Below are 20,002 nucleotides of genomic sequence, written 5' to 3' on the forward strand. Positions count from 1 at the left end.
AATGACCCTCCGTCCTCCTGAATGAGTTACTTCTCCAGTGCGCTAAGGAAAGTGGGGAACACCCTGGGAGTCACCGCCTCCCAGTATGAATCCAGTGCAACTGACAAGGACCTGGCCTAACCACTGGCTTGTGGAAAGAAGTTTCCTCCTAAACCAGCAGCCAGAATGCACCTGTAAGCTCTGCCTGAGCTTGCCAGGACTGTCCCAGACCCTCCTCCTGCTGCTCTTGGGGAGCTCACAAGAGCTCTCAGGCACTGTCATCATCGCGCCCAAGCTCCCCAAGCAACACTTCATCAGAGGGACTGTATCCATGAGGCAGAGTCCACCCCATGGTTTGGGGCCCATTGCCGAGCCTGTGGCAAGGCTTCTTGGGGGCTCATTCTGGGTTCTAAGGCAACCTGTGGGTCCCCCAGGGGGCTGGGGAATGTCAGATACTGAGAGGTTTCCAGGGCGGAAGTTCCCTGCTAAGACCAGTTTCCCGTGGCTCTCCACCCCACCCTCTACCATACACACCCCCTGTTCTTTCTACTTTCCAAACCCTGACCTCCTTCAAGCTCATACCCAACGGTACCGTTTTCTTTCTTTTTGAGACGGAGTCTTGCTCTGTCACCAGCTGCAGTGCAGTGGCGCAATCTCAGCTCTGTGCAACCTCCTCCCCTCCCTGGTTCAAGTGATTCTTCTGCCTCAGCCTCCCGAGTACCTGGGACTACAGGCATGTGCCACCATGCCCAGCTACTTTTTATATTTTTAGAAGAGATGGGGTTTCACCGTGTTGGCCAGGATGGTCTCAATCTCTTGACCTCCTAATCGCCCACCTCAGCCTCCCAAGGTACCTTTTTTTTTTTTTTTTTTTTTTTTTTTTTTTAAGATTTAACCAAGCTACTCAGGCCAACAAGGTATTTTTCTCTCTTCCTTCTTTCTTTTCTTTTCTCTTTTCTTCTTCTTCTTCTTCTTCTTTTTTTTTTTTTTTTTTTTTTTAGACAGAGTCTTGCTCTGTTGCCCAGGCTGGAATGCAGTGGCACAATCTTGATTCATTGCAATCTCTGCTTCCTGAATTCAAGTGATTCTCCTGCCGCAGCCACCAGAGTAGCTGGGATTATAGGCCTGCACCACCACACCTGGCTAATTTTTGTATTTTTAGTGGAGACAGGGTTTCACCATGTTGGCCAGGCTGGTCTTGAACTCCTGACCTCAGGTAATCCACCTGTCTCAGTCTCCCAAAGTGCTGGGATTACAGGCGTAAGCCACCTCGCCCAGCTCTTTTTTTTTGTAAGAGACAGGGTCCTGTTCTGTCACCCAGGCTGGAGTGCAGTGATGTGATCATAGCTCACTGTAGCCTTGAACTCCTGTGCTCAAGCGATCCTCCAGCCTCAGCCTCCCAAGAAGCTGGGACTTACAGGCATGTGCCACCACACCCAGCTAATTATTTTTGTATTTTCTGGGGAGATGGGGTCTCCCTGTGTTGCCCAGGCTGGTCTTGAACTCAGGCTCAAGTGACCCTACCCTGACAGCCTCCCAAAGCACTGAGATAAGAGTTGTGAGCCACCGCACCTGGCCTTTACTTTTCTTTTTCTGAATTCCTATTTCTCTCAACATGTTTGACACTGAGTATTACCTTCCCTCCCTACGCAGACTAGAATCCCAAGGGCAGATACCCTGCCTTCTCCTTCCCTATAGGCCCACTGTTGCGAAGGCAAGTCATAAGTCCATAAATCATCAGGACTGGCTGCTTCCCAGCACTCCCTGCTCTAATGTGTACCAGGTAGAGGCCGGGCATGGTAGCTTATGCCTATAATCCCAGCACTTTGGGAGGCCGAGGCAGGAGCATCTCTTGAGCCAGGAGCTCAAGACCAGCCTGGGCAACATGGTAAGATCCCATCACTATTAAATATATATAAATATATATACACACACACACACACACATATACACACACAAACATACAGACACACACACACACACACACATATATATATTTTTTTGAGATGGAGTTTCACTCCATCTGTCTCCCAGGCTGGAGTGCAGTGGTGTGAGCTCGGCTCACTGCAACCTCTGCCTCTCAGGTTCAAGTGATTATCCTACCTCAGCTTCCCGAGTAGCTGGGATTATAGGTGCCCGCCACCATGTCCAGCTAATTTTTGTATTTTGTATTTTTTTTTTTTAGCAGAGACAGGGTTTTACCATGTTGGCTAGGCTGGTCTTGAACCGCGCCTGGTCTTTAAAATTTTTTTAGATGGAGTCTCAGGTACACCAGGTGCGATGGCTCATACCTTAATCCCAGCACTTTGGGAGGCTGGGGTGGGCAGATTACTTGAGGTCCGGAGTTCAAGACCAGCCTGGCCAACATGGCGAAACCCTGTCTCTACCAAAAATACAAAAAGTAGCCAGACATGGTGGTGCGTGCCTGTAGTCCCAGCCACTTGGGAGGCTGAGGCAGGAGAATCACTTGAACTGGGGAGGCGGAGGCTGCAGTGAGCTGAGATGGTGCCACTGCACTCCAGCCTGGGCGACAGAGTGAGACTCAGTCTCTACAAAAAAAAAAAAAAAAGTCCCAGGTATGTGATTCACAGTCTGTTGAGAAAATCTACTCCCTTCTCCTCCCAGCCGCAGGCTCTCTGAAGGACATCATTTGGTTCTGAACTGTTCCCGGCTCCTCCACAGGCCAATGCCTGGGGGCCCCTCCCAGCGCCAAGGGTGGGCAGTGCGGGGCTCAGTGTCTCACCTCTGGAGGGGGCTCTGGGTTAGGGAACATCCTCTGAGAACAGGCTGTTCTCTGGACTTCCCTGGAGTCACACAGGACCTAAGACCAAGCCGTGTCTCCCCTGAAAGGGTGGCATTGTCCACCACTTCCTGACTCAGCAGGCCCCGTGTCCCGGCTGGTTCCGGAGAGCCAATTACCAGCAGGCACCGCAGGAAGGGCGCCTTTCTCCCAGCCTCTCTTCCTCCCTCCCCAGCACTCCCTGTCCTCTGCTTGCCTAGGACAGCCCGGCCAGGCGGTGGCCAATGGGAAACCCTCTGGCCTTGCTTGTGTGGGGAGCTGGGCCTGGGCCTGGCCTGTGGGGCCAGTTGGACACTGTCCGGTCACACACACACAGATCTTGGCAGGAGCCCAGCCCTCAGGCTGCCAAGGCCAGGCTGGCGCACAAAGGTCTCATGGCAGGAGCAGGCACAGGGATGTGCCCCGGGTGGGGGTGGCAGGTCCCAGGCAAGGGACCAGAGAAGGAAAACCTGAGAACAGGCAGCACAGATGGGAAAGGAGAAAGGCAAAAGAAAGGCAGAGGAGGCCGGGCGTGGTGGATCCACCTGTAATCCCCAGCACTTTGGGAGGCGGAGGCGGGCGGATCACCTGAAGTCAGGAGCTCGAGACAAGCCTGGCCAACATGGTGAAATCCCGTCTCTACTAAAAATACAAAATTAGCCAGGGGTGGTGGCGCGTACCTATAGTCCCAGCTACTCAGGAGGCTGAGGCAGGAGAATCACTTGAACCCAGGAGATGGAGGTTGCAGTGAGCAGAGATCGTGCCACTGCACTCCAGCCTGGGTGACAGAGAGAAACTCTGTCTCACAAAAATATAAAATAAAGGCCAGGCGCGGTGGCTTATGCCTGTAATCCCCACACTTTGGGAGGCCAAGGTGGGTGGATCACCTGAGGTCAGGAGTTCAAGACCAGCCTGACCAACATGGTGAAACCCTATCTCTACTAAAAATACAAAAATTAGCCAGGCATAGTGGTGGGCGCCTGTAATTCCAGCTACTTGGGAGGCTGAGGCAGGAGAATCACTTGAACCCGGAAGATGGAGGTTGCAGTGAGCTGAGATCGTGCCATTGCACTCCAGCCTGGGCAACAAGAGGGAAACTCCGTCTCAAATAATAATAATGTTAATGATTTTCTTTTAAAAGAGCTTGTAATCCCAGCACTTTGAGAGGCCGAGGCAGTCAGATCACTTGAGGCCAGGAGTTCAAGACAAGCCTGGCCAACATGGTGAAACCCCGTAGAAAAATTAGCTGGGCATGGTGGCAGGTGCCTGTAATCCCAGCTACTCAGGAGACTGAGGTGGGAGGATGGCTTGAGCCCAGAAATTCAAGGTTGCAGTGAGCTATGATCATACCATTGCACCACTCCAACCTGGGACACACACACACACACACACACACAGAAGGAGGAGGAGGAAGAAGAAGAAGAAGAAGAAGAAGAAGAGGAAGAAGAGGAAGAAGAGGAAGAGGAGGAAGAGGAGGAAGAGGAGGAGGAGGAGGAGGAGGAAGAGGACGAGGAAGAGGAAGAAGAGGAAGAGGAGGAGGAAGAGGAGGAGGAGGAAGAGGAGGAGGAAGAGGAGGAGGAAGAGGAGGAGGAAGAGGAGGAGGAAGAGGAAGAGGAAGAGGAAGAGGAGGAGGAAGAGGAAGAAGAGGAAGAGGAAGAGGAGGAGGAAGAGGAGGAGGAAGAGGAGGAGGAGGAAGAGGAGGAAGAGGAGGAGGAAGAGGAGGAGGAAGAGGAGGAGGAAGAGGAGGAGGAAGAAGAAGAGGAAGAAGAAGAAGAAGAAGAAGAAGAAGAAAGAAGAAGAAGAAGAAGAAGAAAGAAAAGAGAAACAGAAAAAAAGCTGGCCATTTTATTTTTTTGTGAGACAGAGTTTCTCTATTTTCGCCCAGGCTGGAGTGCAGTGGCGAGATCTTGGCTCACTGCAACCTCTACCTCCTGGGTTCAGTAGAAAAAAAGGTTGCAGTCCAGGTGGTAACAGCTCAGGTTAACAGCTGGAACCTTCCACCTGAGTGAGGATGACAGGGAGAGTACAGAACCAAATGGAGATCAGGTGAGCCTGGGAGAGTAGACAGACAGGTGAGGCAGGGAAAGCCAAACAGCATCTCCGCCACGGGGAGCCTTCCATGCTCCGTGAGACTGCTCTGGTCCTAGCTACAACACTTGGAACTTGCTGCCCAACATCAGTGTCTTTTTAATTCTTCTCTTGATCAAAAATAATAATAATAGAGCCATTGTCACTAGATTATTGGTAGCAGCAGGAGCCACTGACCCTCACTTGGGCCTCTTCCTCCTCCCAGGCACTGCACTGCTAATTTACTTCTCATCCTCCTTTGGGCCTAGAGGGCAGGAAATCTGGGTCCCTATTTTCCAAGACAAGCTACTCGCAAGTAGCACAGCCAGCAAGAAGTGAAGCCAGAGTTCAAACCCAGGTCCATCTGAGAGCGCCTCCTCTCCCACACCGTGCTGCCTTCTTTTTTTTTTTTTTTTGACAGAGTGTCGCTCTGTCGCCCAGGCTGGAGTGCAGTGGTGCATCTCCACTCATTGCAAGCTCCGCCTCCTGGGTTGACACCATTCTCCTGCCTCAGCCTCCTGCATAGCTGGGACTACAGGCGCCCACCACCACGCCCGGCTAATTTTTTGTATTTTTTTTAGTAGAGACAGGGTTTCACCGTGTTAGCCAGGATGGTCTCGATCTCCTGACCTCGTGATACGCCCGCCTTGGCCTCCCAAAGTGCTGGGATTACAGGTGTGAGCCACTGAGCCTGGCTGTGCTGCCTTCTTTAACTCCCAGGGTCCAACACAAACCTGTCATCAACTAACATCCTCCACCCTACTGTCTGCCTCACCTTCTTACCTGTGACATCTGGCCCCCTTGTTTTTTGTGGGGTTTTTTTTTGTTTGTTTTTTTTAAGAGGCAGGGTCTTCCTCTGTTGCCCAGGCTGGAGTACAGTGGTGCAAACATGGCTCACTACAGCCTCAATCTCCTGGGTTCAAGCAATCCTCCCATCTCAGCCTCCCAGGAAGCTGCGACGACAGGTGCATGCCACCACACCTGGCTAATTTTTAAATTCTTTTGTAAAGATAGGGTTCGCTATGTTGCCTAGGCAGGTCTCAATCTGGCCTCAAGTGATCCTCCTGCCTCAGCCTCCTGAGTAGCTGGGATTATAGGCACATGCCACCACATCCAGCTAATTTTTATAGAGATGGGGTCTTACTATGTTGCTCAGGCTGGTCTGAAACTCCTGGGCTTAAGCGCTTTGGCCGTCCCAGCCTCCCAAAGTGCTGGGACTACAGGCGTGAACCATGCGCTGGGCCCTAGAATGGTGAATTTTATGGTATGTATATTTTTTTACCACCATCACACACACACAGACACACACACACAGTTACAAGGTAGGTGAGCCTCCAAAACATGGTACATGAGAGAAGCGAGACATGAAATGTGACACAATGTGTGATCCTATTTGTATGAAATGCTCAGAATGGGCAGATCCATAGAGACGGAGAGCTGACTGGTGGACACTGGGGTCCGGTAGGAGAGGGGTGGGGAGTGATTGCTTAATGGGGATGGGGTTTCCTTTTGGGGTAGTGAAAATGTTCTGAAATTAAACAGTCATGTTGGTTGCACGACACAGCGAATGCGCCGAATGTTGCTTAATTATGCACTTGAATTGGTTATAATAGTGAATTTCACGTTATATGTATTTTGTCACAATAAAAAAAAGATAAAAAACACTGAGAAACTGATTTTTTTTTTTTCTTTATTTGAGATGGAGTCTCACTCTGTCGCCCAGGCTGGAGTGCAGTGGCGCGACCTTGGCTCACTGCAACCTCCGCCTCCCGGGTTCAAGCGATTCTCCTGCCTCAGTCTCCTGAGTAGCTGGGATTACAGGCACCCGCCTGTAATGGTAAGACCCCATCTCTACAAAAAATAAAAATTTAGCTGGGGATGGTGGTATACCTGTAGTGGTGGCTACTTGGGAGGCTGAGGCAGGAGGATCTCTTGAGCCCAGGAGTTGGAGGCTGCAGTGAGCCATGACTGTGCCACTGTACTCTATCCTGGATGACAGATGGAGACCCTGACTCCCCACCCCCAAAAAGGTGGATCTTGTCCTCACAGGGACAAAGACTGTACTTCTTCCTCTCCTTTCCTTCCTTCTCTGACTATGCTCATGCCTGTAATTCCAACACTTTAGGAGATTGAGGTGGAGGATCAGTTGAGCCCAGGAGGTGGAGTTTGCAGTGAGCCCAGATTGTGCCACTACACTCCAGCTTGGGCGAGACTCTGTCTCAAAAAACAAAAACAAACAAAAAACGGCCGGGTGCGGTGGCTCACGCCTGTAATCCCAGCACTTTGGGAGGCTGAGGCAGGCGGATCACCTGAGGTCAGGAATTTGAGACCAGCATGGTCAATATGGTGAAACCTCATCTCTACCAAAAAATACAAAAATTAGCCGGGTGTGATGGCACACACCTGTAATCCCAGTTATTCAGGAGGCTGAGGCAGAAGAATCGCTTGAACCCAGGAGGTGGAGGTTGCAGTGAGCCGAGATCGCACCACTGCACTCTAGCCTGGGTGGCGGAGTGACACTGTCTCAAAAAAAAAAAAAAAAAAAAACAAAAAACCAAAAAAAAAAAAAACAAAAATGGAAAATGTACTTTATGAAGAAAAAAGACCAGTTATGGGTGTACAAGTTACTTATGTCTATGAGTAGCACACAATAACGAATAGTGTCAGAAAACTAAACCCCCAATGAGATGAAGCTTCCAGAACAGGTGTAGGATACACACAAGGGCTACCTTATTACATGAGACGCAAAAGGAAGAAGGGAGGGATGGCTGTGCTGCTTTCAGCCAAGGGTGATCATAAACTCTGATTTTGCTCCTGTCTTTTCTTTCCGGAACAATCTTTGAACTGAAAAAGCCAGAAAGAACACCAAAATAGACAACCCAAGTCCAAGGTGAGTTCGGCAACAGCAGGAACTCCCTGGGTGCCGAGCGAGCTGAAGGCTTCTGACTTGGAAGGGGTAACACACAGTACAAGAGACTGAGAGACAGCAAAGCTAATGACACCATCAGGGAGCTCGGCCAGATTGTGGAGAAAGACAGTGGTACCCAAAGTCCGGATGCGGGTAAGGATGATCGGGATTTGCCAGAGAGAAGGTAAAACACATTAACCATGAGAGATTCCAGAACGGAAAGGAGGCACCGATCACACCAACTGGAAGAAGTCATGTGAGACGGATCTTGTTTCCCTGTGAGATTCTAGACCAATGTTTCCCGGACATGAAACAGACATGGTGTGTGTCTGAATCTCCATCATCAAGGCATTTAATAAAGTCTCTCAACCGGGTGCGGTGGCTCACGCCTGTAATCCCAGCACTCTGGGAAGCCGAGATGGGCAGATCACTTGAGCTCAGGAGTTTGAGACCAGCCTGGCCAACATGGTGAAACCCCGTCTCTACTAAAAATGCAAAAAAATTAGCCGGGCATGGTGGCATGCACTTGTAGTCCCAGATACTCGGGAGGCTGAGGCAGGAGAATTGCTTGAGTACGGGAGGCGGAGGTTGCAGTGAGCTGAGATCCTGCCACTGCACTCCAGCCTGGGTGACAGAGCAAGACTCCATCTCAAAATGAAAACAAAAACAAAGTATCTCATAACATCGTCCTAGACAAGAATAAGAAAGGACAGGCTGCCAGGAGTCCAAACTGTCAGGCCTCTGAGCCCAAGCTAAGCCATCATATCCCCTGTGACCTGCACGTATACATCCAGATGGCCTGAAGCAAATGAAGATTCACAAAAGACGTGAAAATAGCCTTAACTGATGACATTCCACCATTGTGATTTGTCTCTGCCCCACCCTAACTGATCAATGTACTTTGTAATCTCTCCCACCCTTAAGAAGGCTCTTTGTAATTCCTCCCACCCTTGACAACGTACTTTGTGAGATCCACCCTCTGCCCACAAAACACTGCTCCTAACTCCACCGCCTGTCCCCAAACCTATAAGAACTAATGATAATCCCACCACCCTTTGCTGACTCTTTTCGGACTCAGCCCGCCTGCACCCAGGTGAAATAAACAGCCATGTCGCTCACACAAAGCCTGTTTGGTGGTCTCTTCACATGGACACGTGAGACACAAACCACCGCCCACCAGCCAAACCTGGCCTCTGCCTGCTTGTGCGTGGCCTGTGAGCTAGGACTGGTTTTTATGTTCTTGTTTAGGGACAGAGTCTTGCTCTGTTGCCCAGGCTACAGTGTAGTGGTGCGATCATAGTTTATTACAGCCTTGAACTCCCGGGTTCATGCAATCCTCCCACCTCCACCTCCCAAGTAGGTGGGCCTACAGGTGGGCACCACCACGCCAGGCTAATTTAAATTTTTTGGGGGGGACTGGGCACAGTGGCTCACGCCTGTAATCCCAGCACTTTGGGAGGCCGAGGCGGGCGGATCACAAGGTCAGGAGATGGAGACTATCTGGGCTAACACGGTGAAACCCCATCTCTACTAAAAATACAAAAAAACTAGCCAGGCGTGGCGGTGGGCACCTGTAGTCCCAGCTACTCGGGAGGCTGAGGCAGGAGAATGGCGTGAACCCGGGAGGCGGAGCTTGCAGTGGCTGAGATGGTGCCACACTGCACTCCAGCCTGGGTGACAGTGCGAGACTCTGTCTCAAAAAAATATATATATATTTTTTTGTAGAGTCGGGGGTCTCACTTTGTTGCCCAGTCTGGTCTTGAGCTCCTGGCTTCTAGTGATCCTCCCGCCTTAAGCTTGCTAAAGTGCTGGGATTATGGGCGTGAGCCACACAGCCGGCTGGGTTTTCAATTTTTTAAGGGTGGGGGAGGAGGAGGAGGAGAAGAGTAGCAGCAGGCCACAAAGCCAAAAACATTTACCATCTGGCCCTTTGCAGAAAATGTTTGCTGGCCCCTGGCCTGGGCAGGGCAGCCTATGAGGGTGGATGTCCACATTACAGAGGCTGATTACTGGCCCCCATCACTTTGGGGTAAGGCATGCTGGCGCCCGAGCCTGTGTCCTCCTCCTCATGTTTACCAGGGAGGTATATGTCAGGCACAGTGATTAATCTAACTGATGCTGGGAACAACAGTAACTGCATTTAGATGACTTTTTTTTTTTTTTTTTTTTTTGACAAGGTCTTGCCTGTTGTCCAGGTTGGAATGCAGTGGTGCAATCACGGCTTATTGCAGCATCGACCTCCTGGGCTCAAGCAATCCTCCCACCTCAGCCTCCCAAAATAGTTGGGAGCACAGGTGCATGCCACCATGCTCAGCTAATTTTTTTTTTTTTTTTTTTTTTGAGACAGAGTTTTGCTCTGTCACCTAGGCTGGAGTGCAATGGCGTGATCTCGGCTCACTGCAACTTCTGCCTCCCGGGTTCAAGTGATTATCCTGCCTCAGCCTCCCAATCCCTCTCAGCTGGGATTACAGGCGCCCACCACCACTCCCGGCTAATTTTTTTGTAGATTTTAGTAGAGATGGGGTTTCACCATGTTAACCAGGCTGGTCTCGAACTCCTGACCTCAGGTGATCCTCCTGCCTCAGCTTCCCAAAGTGCTGGGATTACAAGCGTGAGCCACCGCACCCAGCCGCTAATTTTTTATTATTTGTAGAGGTGGGGATCTCCCTTTGTTGCCCAGGCTGGTCTCGAACTCCTGGCCTCAAGCCATCCTCCTGCGTCGGTCCCCCAACGTGCTGGGATTACAGGCGTGACCCACCGCGCCCAGCCTCAGTCTGGTTCCTTGTGTGAGTCTTGGTTTCTTGGTCGCCTTTTCCCTGTATGCCAGCTGCCTCCCTCCACAAGAGAACATCTATGATGACCCTTGGGGTGCCCACTTAGGTTTTCAAAGGGGCCTGGAATGTAGGGCACAGGGTAAGAGACTTGGACACCAGGTCCTAGGGTAGGAGACTTGGACACCAGGTCTTAGGGAAAGGAGAAACTGGCCCATGTGCCCTCCTCTCACCCACAGGGAGCTGTGGCTTCGAAAGGGGTTCCTCCCTTGTAAGGCTGCTGCTTCTGTCGTCATGGAGGAAGCCTTGGTTCCGCTTCCCCAGCACCCCAAACTGCAAAGTCACGCTCACAGGTATTGCACCCAGAGGGCTCATTCCCCATTCATCAGTCACTGGTTGGGCAAGTCACCCTCCCTAGAAAGCTCAGCCTTGGGTGAATCCACCAGACATATCCTGATCTTTCACTATTCACAGAGCCAGACTGGAGCGGCCTTTTGTAATGGCCCTGGCCAGAGCTTACGGATAGGCAGCTTGTCAGCAAGAGTGGGAAACCCTGGGCTGCGCCCTCCCCACAAACCACCAGCATTGCCCAACTTCCTCTCTTCATGCCCTCTACCACTCTCTCATTTCCCCAGCTTTCTTTCTTTTTTTTGTCCTTGAGACAGTTTCACTGTCACCCAGGCTGGAGTGTAGTGGTGCAATCTCGGCTCACGGCTACCTACCTCCACCTCTCGGGTTCAAGCAATTCTCCCACCTTAGCCTCCCAAGTAGCTGGGATTACAGGGATGCGCCACTAACTCTAGCTAATTTTGTATTTTTAGTAGAAACAGGGTTTCACCATGTTGGTCAAGCTGGTCTCGAACTCCTGACCTCAAGTGTTTCACCCGCCTCAGCCTCCCAAAGTGCTGGGATTACAGGTGTGAGCTACCACGCCTGGCTAATTTTTGTATTTTCAGTAGAGATGGGGCTGGTCTTGAACTCCTGACCCCAGGTTACCTGCCCGCTTCAGTCTCCCAAAGTGCTGGAATTACAGGCGTGAGCCACGGCACCCAGCCATTTCCCCAGCTTTCTATCAGTGAGGTGAGTTTTGTCTCTTCTCTTTTATTAATATACTGCAACTTTTCTCCGTTGATCTGAAGACGCAAGGTGAGTGACGCCTGACTTACAGGAGGTCCCCCAGCATGGGAACCATCCCTTATCCAGCTCTGGGTCTCTTGAAGTGCCCAATTTCTAAAAGTGACCTTTCTGTCAAGTGAATGAGTCAAGCCCCAGCCACATCCCAGCACTAGAAAACCTGATGCCTCTCCCTTGAGAACATCCTTTTTTTTTTTTCAAGGTTTTTTTTTGTAGAGATGGGGTTTCACTATGTTGCCCAGGCTGGTCTCAGCCTCTTGGGCTCAAGTGAGCCTCCCACCTCGGCCTCCCACCCAACATCCTTGACATCCCACCTTTTGTTCTATTTCTGCAGGAATCACTGTGCCTAGAAAGGAAGACTTTGGTCAGTGGTTCCCAGACTTGGCTAGGCCAGGATATCGTCTGAGAATCCTGTACCCCTAGTTTATATACACACCCCTAGATTCCTTTGCTCCACCCCCAGATTGGACTCATTTGGCCTGGGGAGGGTCCATGGCATTGTTAATTCTGGTGATGTTACAGAAGAACATTTTATGTCAGAGTCTAATAAAAAAAAATCAGCTAAAAGAAAAACAGTGGCTGGGCACTGTGGCTCACACCTGTAATCCCAGCACTTTGGGAGGCACAGGTGGGCGGATCACTTGAGGTCAAGAGTTCGAGACCAGCCTGGCCAGCATGGCAAAACCCTATCTCTACTAAAAATACAAAAATCAGCCAGGTGTGGTGCGTGTGCCCGCTGTAATCCCAGCTACTCGGGAGGCTGAGGCAGGAGGATTGCTTAAACCCGGAAGGCAGAGGTTGCAGTGAGCTAAGATCACACCAGCCTGGGCAACAGAGCAAGACCCTGTTGCAAAAAAAAAACAAGAAAGAAAAGAAAAGAAAAACAGTAACAAAAAGGAAGAATGAGAGCAAAGAGAGAAGAAACAATAAAGATGGTGGAAATGTGAAGAATGAAGTCAGTTTCTCAGCTCAGACAAGCATACCTTGATGTAAGTAAATTTTTTTCTGGAAAATGTGAATTGACGCTGAGGCCAAATTAGGAGATTATTGTTCATTTCACAGAAGACATTGGTATCCGATGCCCTTAAATAGCCATCTCCGTTAGTACATTTAAGATAAGATTCAGTTTACAGAAGTGTGATTTATACAGAATCACATCTGTTACATAAAGCTCAGAAAAATAGCTCTCCTCCCATGTCATCTTGCTAACTATAGAACTGGCCCAGTATAGATGGTCACCTATTTTCTTCTAAAAGACACCACCCCTGCTCTCTGTCATCTATTTCTGTTTCACTGTAATCATGGGTAACAGATTCTTAGGGGCCACCCAGATCTCTTTCTGGTCTTCCCTAAACTCAGAGAACAACTGCTCTGAATTGTTTCCATATTCACGCATTCATTTGACATATATTTCTGGAAGGCCTATCATATGCCTGGCACTGCTTTAGAAATACAGTGAGTGTGCGGTGGCTCATGTCTGTAATCCTAGCACTTTGGGAGGCCAAGGTGGGTGGATTGCTTGAGTCCAGGAGTTCAAGACTAGCTGGGGCAACATGGCGAAATGCTGTCTCTACAAAAACACAAGAAAGTATCCAGACGTGGTGGTGTGTGCCTATAGTTCCAGCTACTTGGGAGGCTGAGGTGGGAGGATCACCTGAGCTCAGGAGGCAGAGGTTGCAGTGAACCAATATTGCGCCACTGTACTCCAGCCTGGGCAACAGAGCAAGGCTCTGTCTTAAAAAAAAAAAAAAAAAAAAAAAAAAAAAAAAAAGGCCGGGCACAATGGCTCAATGCCTGTTATCCAAGCACTTTGGGAGGCCAAGGTGGGTGGGTCACTTGAGGTCAGGAGTTCAAGACCAGCCTGGCCAACATGGTGAAACCAGTCTCTACCAAAAATACAAAAATTAGCCAGGCGTGGTGGTGCATGTCTGTAGTCCCAGCTACTCGGGAAGCTGAGGCATGAGAATTGCATGAACCTGGGAGGCGGAGGTTGCAATGAGTTGAGATAGCACCACTGCACTCCAGCCTGGGTGGCAGAGCGAGGGTCTGTCTCAAAAACAAACAAACAAATAAACAAAACCAAAATCAAACAGCAAGGAACAGAGATGACGATCTCTGTCCTCACGGGGCTTATATTTTAGCAGGAGAGACAAGCAGTAAACAAATCAGATGGCGAGAGGTGCCATGGAAGAAAGATAAGGGCAAGGATAGGGCTGGAGTGTTCTAGGCAGCGTTATAACTTCCCAAAGGTCACTGAGGGAGGCTGTACTGAGGTGACAGAGGGATACAGACGTTAAAGTGCTGAGAGGCTGACATGGTGGCTCACACCTATAATCTCAGCACTGGGAGGCTGACGAGGCAGGATTGCTTGAGACTAGGAGCTTGAGAACAGCCAGGGTGACATAGGAAGATCCTGTCTCTACAAAAAAAATTTAAAATGAAAAAATTAGCCTGGCTTGGTGGCATAGTCCCAGCTGCTGGGGAGGCTGAGGTGGGAGGATTGCTTGAGCCCAGGAGTTTGAGGCTGCAGTGAGCCATGACAGTGCTACTGCACTCTAGCCTGGACAGCAGAGTGAGACCCTGTCTCAAAAAATAAATAATGTGATGAGGAAGTGAGCCTGGCACACACCTGGGGGAAGAGTTTTGGCACAGGAGCAGAAGCCCAGCTGGCAGGCATGAGGAAGTGTGGCTAGAGCCAGAAGTCAGGGGCAGGAGGGGCCAAATCGCTAGAGGCCTCGTGGCCCATGGTAAGGACTAGCCTTTGTTCCACGTAAGACCGGGGCCACTGGAAGCTGTTTTGTTTTTGGGGGGTTTTGATAAAGACGGAGTCTTGCCATGTTGCCCAGGTTGGTCTTGAACTCCTGGCCCCAAGCGATCCTCCTGCCTTGGCCTCCCAAATTGCTGAGATTACACATGTGAGCCAGTGTGCCCAGCCTCGCTGGAAGGTTTTGAGCAAAGCAGTAAAACGATCTGATTCACTAGGATCCCTCTGGCTGCTGTGCTGAGAACAGACTGCAGGGACCAGCGTGGCTGCAGGGACCACAGTGAAGACGCTGCTGCCTTCAATCAGGCCAGAGATGACGGTGGAGGCAGAGGAGGCGTCGAGACGTGGTCGGTCTCTGAATTTATTTTGAAGCTAGAGCTGATGGGATTTGCTGATGTTCTGGATCTGGGGTGTGAGGAAGGAAGGAGTCAAGGATAACATCGTGATGATTTGCCTGAGCAACTAGAGGGACTGAGCTGCCGTTAACAAGCTGGGGGGACCCATGGGAGAGTTGGTTTGGGGCTAGGTTAGATATGAGACACCTACCAGGCATCCCAGTGGAGCTGTGAGTGAGCAGTGGGCTGTGCCGCATCTGGAGTTCAGAAAAGGTCTGAGCTAGGCCGGGTGCAGTGGCTCACACCTGTAATCCCAGCACTTTGGGAGGGCCGAGGCGGGCGGATCTCTGGAGGCCAGTTCGAGACCAACTTGGCCAACATGAAACCCTGTCTTTACTAAAAATACAAAAATTAGCCAGATATGGTGGTGTGTGCCACCCAGCTAACTCAGGAGGCTGAGGCAGAAGAATTGCTTGAACCAGGAGGTGGAGGCTGCAGTGAGCTGAGATCATGCCACTGCACTCCAGCCTGGGTGATAGAGCAAGACTGTGTCTTAAAAAAGGAACAGGTCTGAGCTACATTTATAAATTTGGATGGGATGTAAGAGTGCATAAGAGCACCAAGGAATGAGTGCAGATGAGACGTCTGGGGACAGCCTGAGGACACCCCGATGTTCAGGAGAGACAGCAGGCCAGGTGCGTGCAGTGGCTCATGCCTGTAATCCCAGCACTTTGGGAGTCCAAGGGAGGAGAATTGCTTGAGCCCAGGAGTTTGAGACCAGCCTGGGCAACACAGTGAAACCCCGTCTCTACCAAAAATACAAAAATTAGCAAGTCTTACAACCCGGTCCCTACATAAATACATAAGGATAGGAGGGAATCAGTGATGGAGATAGAAAAGAAACAGCCTGTGAGGTCGGGGGAAGCCATATGAAGAAATGCATCTTGGCCGGGCATGATGGCTCATGCCTGTAATCCCAATGCTTTGGGAGGTTGAGGCGAGAGGATCCTTTGAGACCAGGAGTTGGAGGCTGTAGTGAGCTATGATTGCAGTACTGCACACCAGCCTGGGCAAGACAGCAAGACTGTCAAATAAGTAACAATCTATCTATCTATCATATATATACATATAAATACACACGTATATATATACACATACACACACACACACACACACACACACATATATATTTTAAGGAAATTGGCCGGGTGCAGTGGCTAACGCTTGTAATCCTAGCACTTTGGGAAGCTAAGGTGGGCAGATCACCCGAGGTCAGGAGTTTGAGACCAGCCTGGCCAACATGGTGAAACCCCATCTCTAATAAAAATAAAAAATGTAGCCAGGCATGGTGGTGGGCACCTGTAATCCCAGCTACTCGGGAGGCTGAGGCAGGAGAATCGCTGGAACCTGGGAGGCAGAGGTTGCAATGAGCTGAGATCGTGCCTCTGCACTCCAGCCTGGGCAACGGAGTGGGACTCCATCTCAAAAAAAAAAAAGAAGCTCTCCCCCTGTGATGGTAGATGGAGGAGAGAAAGGGAGGCTGGGAGCTGGAGGCACGGAGTGCTCTGCAAGATTTCTGCTGTGAAGAGGGACAGAGAGAGAGGGCAGCCGCAGGGAGGAGGTGGGCTCAAAGCTTTCTTGTTTCCGGCGGGAGACATGATAACGCGTTTGCATGTGCATGAGAAGAGGACAGGAGAGTGGCAGGGATGGGGATGGGGCCTGGTGTCCAGCAGGAGGGCAGGCTGGGCCAGATCCCACAGGACAGACACAGATGGAGGCGGACATGTGGGTGAGGGCAGTGCCAGTTTCCACAGATCATGTCTCTTTTTTTTTTTTTTTTTTTTTTTTTTTTTTTTTTTTTTTTTTTTGAGACGGAGTCTCGCTCTGTCGCCCAGGCTGGAGTGCAGTGGCCGGATCTCAGCTCACTGCAAGCTCCGCCTCCCGGGTTCGGGCCATTCTCCTGTCTCAGCCTCCTGAGTAGCTGGGACTACAGGCGCCCGCCACCTCGCCCGGCTAGTTTTTTGTATTTTTTTAGTAGAGACGGGGTTTCACCGTGTTAGCCAGGATGGTCTCGATCTCCTGACCTAGTGATCCGCCCGTCTCGGCCTCCCAAAGTGCTGGGATTACAGGCTTGAGCCACCGCGCCCGGCCAGATCATGTCTCTTCACAGTGAAACAGGAAGCGAGGTCAGGGCTGAGAGCTCAGGATTTGAGGAATGCACAGGATGCCCGGAGATGCACTCAAGGCCCAGGCAAGTGGCACTTGGAGAAAGGAGCTAAGCCAGCCTCCGCCTCCTCTTCTCCAGCCCAGTTCTCCCCAGAGCCTCTCCCTTGTCCTCAAACCAACTCTTCTCCTCCTCCTCATTGTCTTTCTGGCTTGTAAAGTGCTTGAGGCTGGACACAGTGGCTCACGCTTGTAATCCTAGCACTTTGGGAGGCCAAGGCAGGAGGACTGCTTCGGCCTAGGAGTTTCAGACCAGCCTGGGCAGTAGTGAGACCCTATCTCTATAAAACATCTCTATAAAAAATTAGGCTGTGGTGGCTCATGCCTATAGTCATAGCTATACAGGAGGCTGAGGCAGGAGGATCACTTGAGGGCAGGAGGATCACTCGAGCTCAGAAGGTCAAGGCTGCAGTGAGCTCTGATCGTGCCACTGCACTCCAGCCTGGAAGACAGCACCGGACCTTGTAAAACACACACACACACACACACACACACACACACCCCTTCAGAGCACAGACCTCACTGAACTCAGGTCAGAACCAAAGGAAAGAGATGGAGTGAGCAGTGAGGCTGCGGTTACATGCTGGAGGCCACGGAATCAGGCGAGCAGAGGCACTGGTGGACACTCCCTGCTCTGGACCCAGGGAGTGAGAACAAGCTGGGGAGGATTTGCTAATCAGTTTTCTAAAGTGGAAAGAGGGGTTGTTGCTAATTCCGGAGGTGGATTTCATCATCGGCTGCACGGCTGTGACGTGACTTCCTCAGAAAGCAAAGCTGCCAGAAACTCTCCCTTCTACTTCTGTCTTGGGGATGAAGAAGAGCCCTTCCTTAGGGGAGTGGGAGAATAAAGAACTATGAGATTCAGAAGTATAGGGGTGTTGGCGGAGGGGAGAGTCATCCAACAGGCCCCAGGCAGGGTAAGCCCCACCCAAGTCTCCAGGCCTGACAGCCTACTGGTCTCCTGGTGGCCACGTCACCAGAACCCCCCTTTCTAAAGCACAGCCCCAATCATGCCAGAAACTTCCAGAAACATCCAGGGCTCATGGAGAAACTGCTCCACTGCCTGGCCTGGCACTCAAGGCCTGGAGATCCGGCCCCCACTTGCCTTTCCAGTCTTAGAATTCATTCCTGTCCTTCCCTTTTCCAAATACGTCCTGCCTAATTTGACCCTCATGCCTTCGCTTCATGCCACCTCTCTAACCAAGATTAACCACCCTGCCCAAACCATCTCCATTTATTTAAGTTCCATCATTCATTCAGATAGTCGTGATTGTATTCATTCATTGAATTCACCCATCAAATCTATACAGTCATCCCTCTGTGTCTGTACGTAAGTGTATTTTTGTTTAATTATTATTATTATTTTTTGAGACGTCTTGCTCTGACGCCCAGGCTGGAGTGCAGTGGTGCAATCTTAGCTCACAACAATGCCTCAGCCTTCTGCCTCCTGAGTAGCTGGGAATTACTGGCACCTGCCACCACGTCCAGCTAATTTTTGTATTTTTACACTCAGTAGAGATGGGATTTAATTATGTTGGCCAGGCTGGTCTCAAACTCCTGACCTCAGGCCACCTTGGCCTCCCAAAGTGCTGGGATTATAAATATGAGCCACCATTGTTTAAGTTTTTATAGAGATGGGATCTTGCTGTGTTGCCCAGGCTGGTCTCAAACTCCTGGGTAGGTGTATTGAGCACCCAGTCAAGTGTTGCATTAAGTCAACTCACAGATCACTAAGACTTAGTCCTGGTTTCAAAGAGTGAGGTCTAGATGGGGAGAAAGATGATGGCACTGTGTCCACCTTGTGAGAAGAGAGAGACTGGTGGGTATAGACTGTATGGAGGACTGGGGTGTAGGCATCTATCTGAGGCTTAAGGGTTGGTGATGGCTGCCTGGAGGAAGAACCAACCTAACTAGCAGAGAAGCTGGTCTGGAAAGGGGGCCTGCCAGGTCATTCAGGTAGAGATGACAGCATGATCGAGCCACAGAAGTGATCAAGGCCCAGTGTTGGGGACTGGTGAGCAATCACTGTTTCTAGCAAGTAGAAAAGCGGAGATAGGGTGCTATAGTTTAAATATGTGAGTCACCTCCAAAATTCATGTTGAAGTTTAATCTCCATTGTGATGGTATGAAGAGGTAGGGCCTTTTGGGACATGATTAAGTCATGAGGGCTCTGCCCTTGTGAAGAGGACAAATGCCCTTATAAAAGAGGCTTTGGAGGCCAGGCGTGGTGGCTCATGCCTGTAATCCCAGCACTTTGAGAGGCCAAAGGTGGGTGGATCGTTTGAGCCCAGGAGTTTGAGGCCAGCCTGGGCAACATGGTGAATCCCTGTCTCTAAAAAAAAGAGGCTTTAGGCTGGGCGCAGTGGCTTATGCCTGTAATCACTTTGGGAGGTCGATGAGGGTGGATCACCTGAGGTCAGGAATTCGAGACCAGCCTGGCTGACGTAGTGAAACCCCATCTTTACTAAAAATACAATAATTAGCTGGGTGTGGTGGTGGGCGCCTGTAATCTCAGCTACTCGGGAGGCTAAGGCAGGAGAATCACTTGAACCCGGGAGGTAGAGGTTGCAATGAGCTGAGATCCGCCATTGCACTCAAGCCTGGGCAACAAGAGCAAAATTCCGTCTCAAAAAAAAAAAGAGGCTTTGGAGAACTGCTTGCCCCTTCTATCTCTTCTGCATGTGAAGGCACAGCATTCTTCTCTTCCACCTCTTTTTGCTATGTGAGGATGTGGCGAGAAAATGCCATCTATGGAACAGGCTCTTGCCAGTCACTGAATCTGGTGGCTCTGTGATCTTGGATGTCACAGCCCCCAGAACTGTGAGAAATAAACGTCTATTGTTTGTCTATGGTATTTTGTTATGGCAGCAAGAATGGACTAAGACTGGGGCCATGACCTGGAAGCCTAATCTATAGGGTCATAGGGTAGCCGCCCAAGGAAACTTCCCCTGTACTCACTACCCAGCTTGAAACACAGTAGCAAAAAGAATTCTTAAAAGCGAAAACCTCAAAGCCTAAGTCCTTAAACATAAGTAAGCCAAT

At 50.4% G+C, this 20,002-nt stretch overlaps 1 protein-coding gene across 3 annotated transcripts in view; it reads right to left on the bottom strand.

Moving 5' to 3' along the window:
* Positions 1-20,002, bottom strand: part of HIP1 (huntingtin interacting protein 1) — a 204,382-nt gene that overhangs the window by 75,793 nt on the left and 108,587 nt on the right. The window contains exon 1 of one of the 3 annotated variants that reach the window (XM_050783626.1): positions 2,723-2,914. The exons of the other annotated variants lie outside the window; for them this stretch is intronic. Within the exon in view, the coding sequence (XP_050639583.1) occupies positions 2,723-2,752 (30 nt within the window). The 5' untranslated portion in view covers positions 2,753-2,914. Of the gene's footprint in view, positions 1-2,722; positions 2,915-20,002 lie in introns of those variants that run through there. 3 annotated transcript variants of the gene reach the window in all.

The sequence above is a fragment of the Macaca thibetana genome, chromosome 3 (genome assembly GCF_024542745.1).
Source record: "Macaca thibetana thibetana isolate TM-01 chromosome 3, ASM2454274v1, whole genome shotgun sequence".
In the NCBI taxonomy this organism is placed as follows: Eukaryota; Metazoa; Chordata; class Mammalia; order Primates; family Cercopithecidae; genus Macaca; species Macaca thibetana.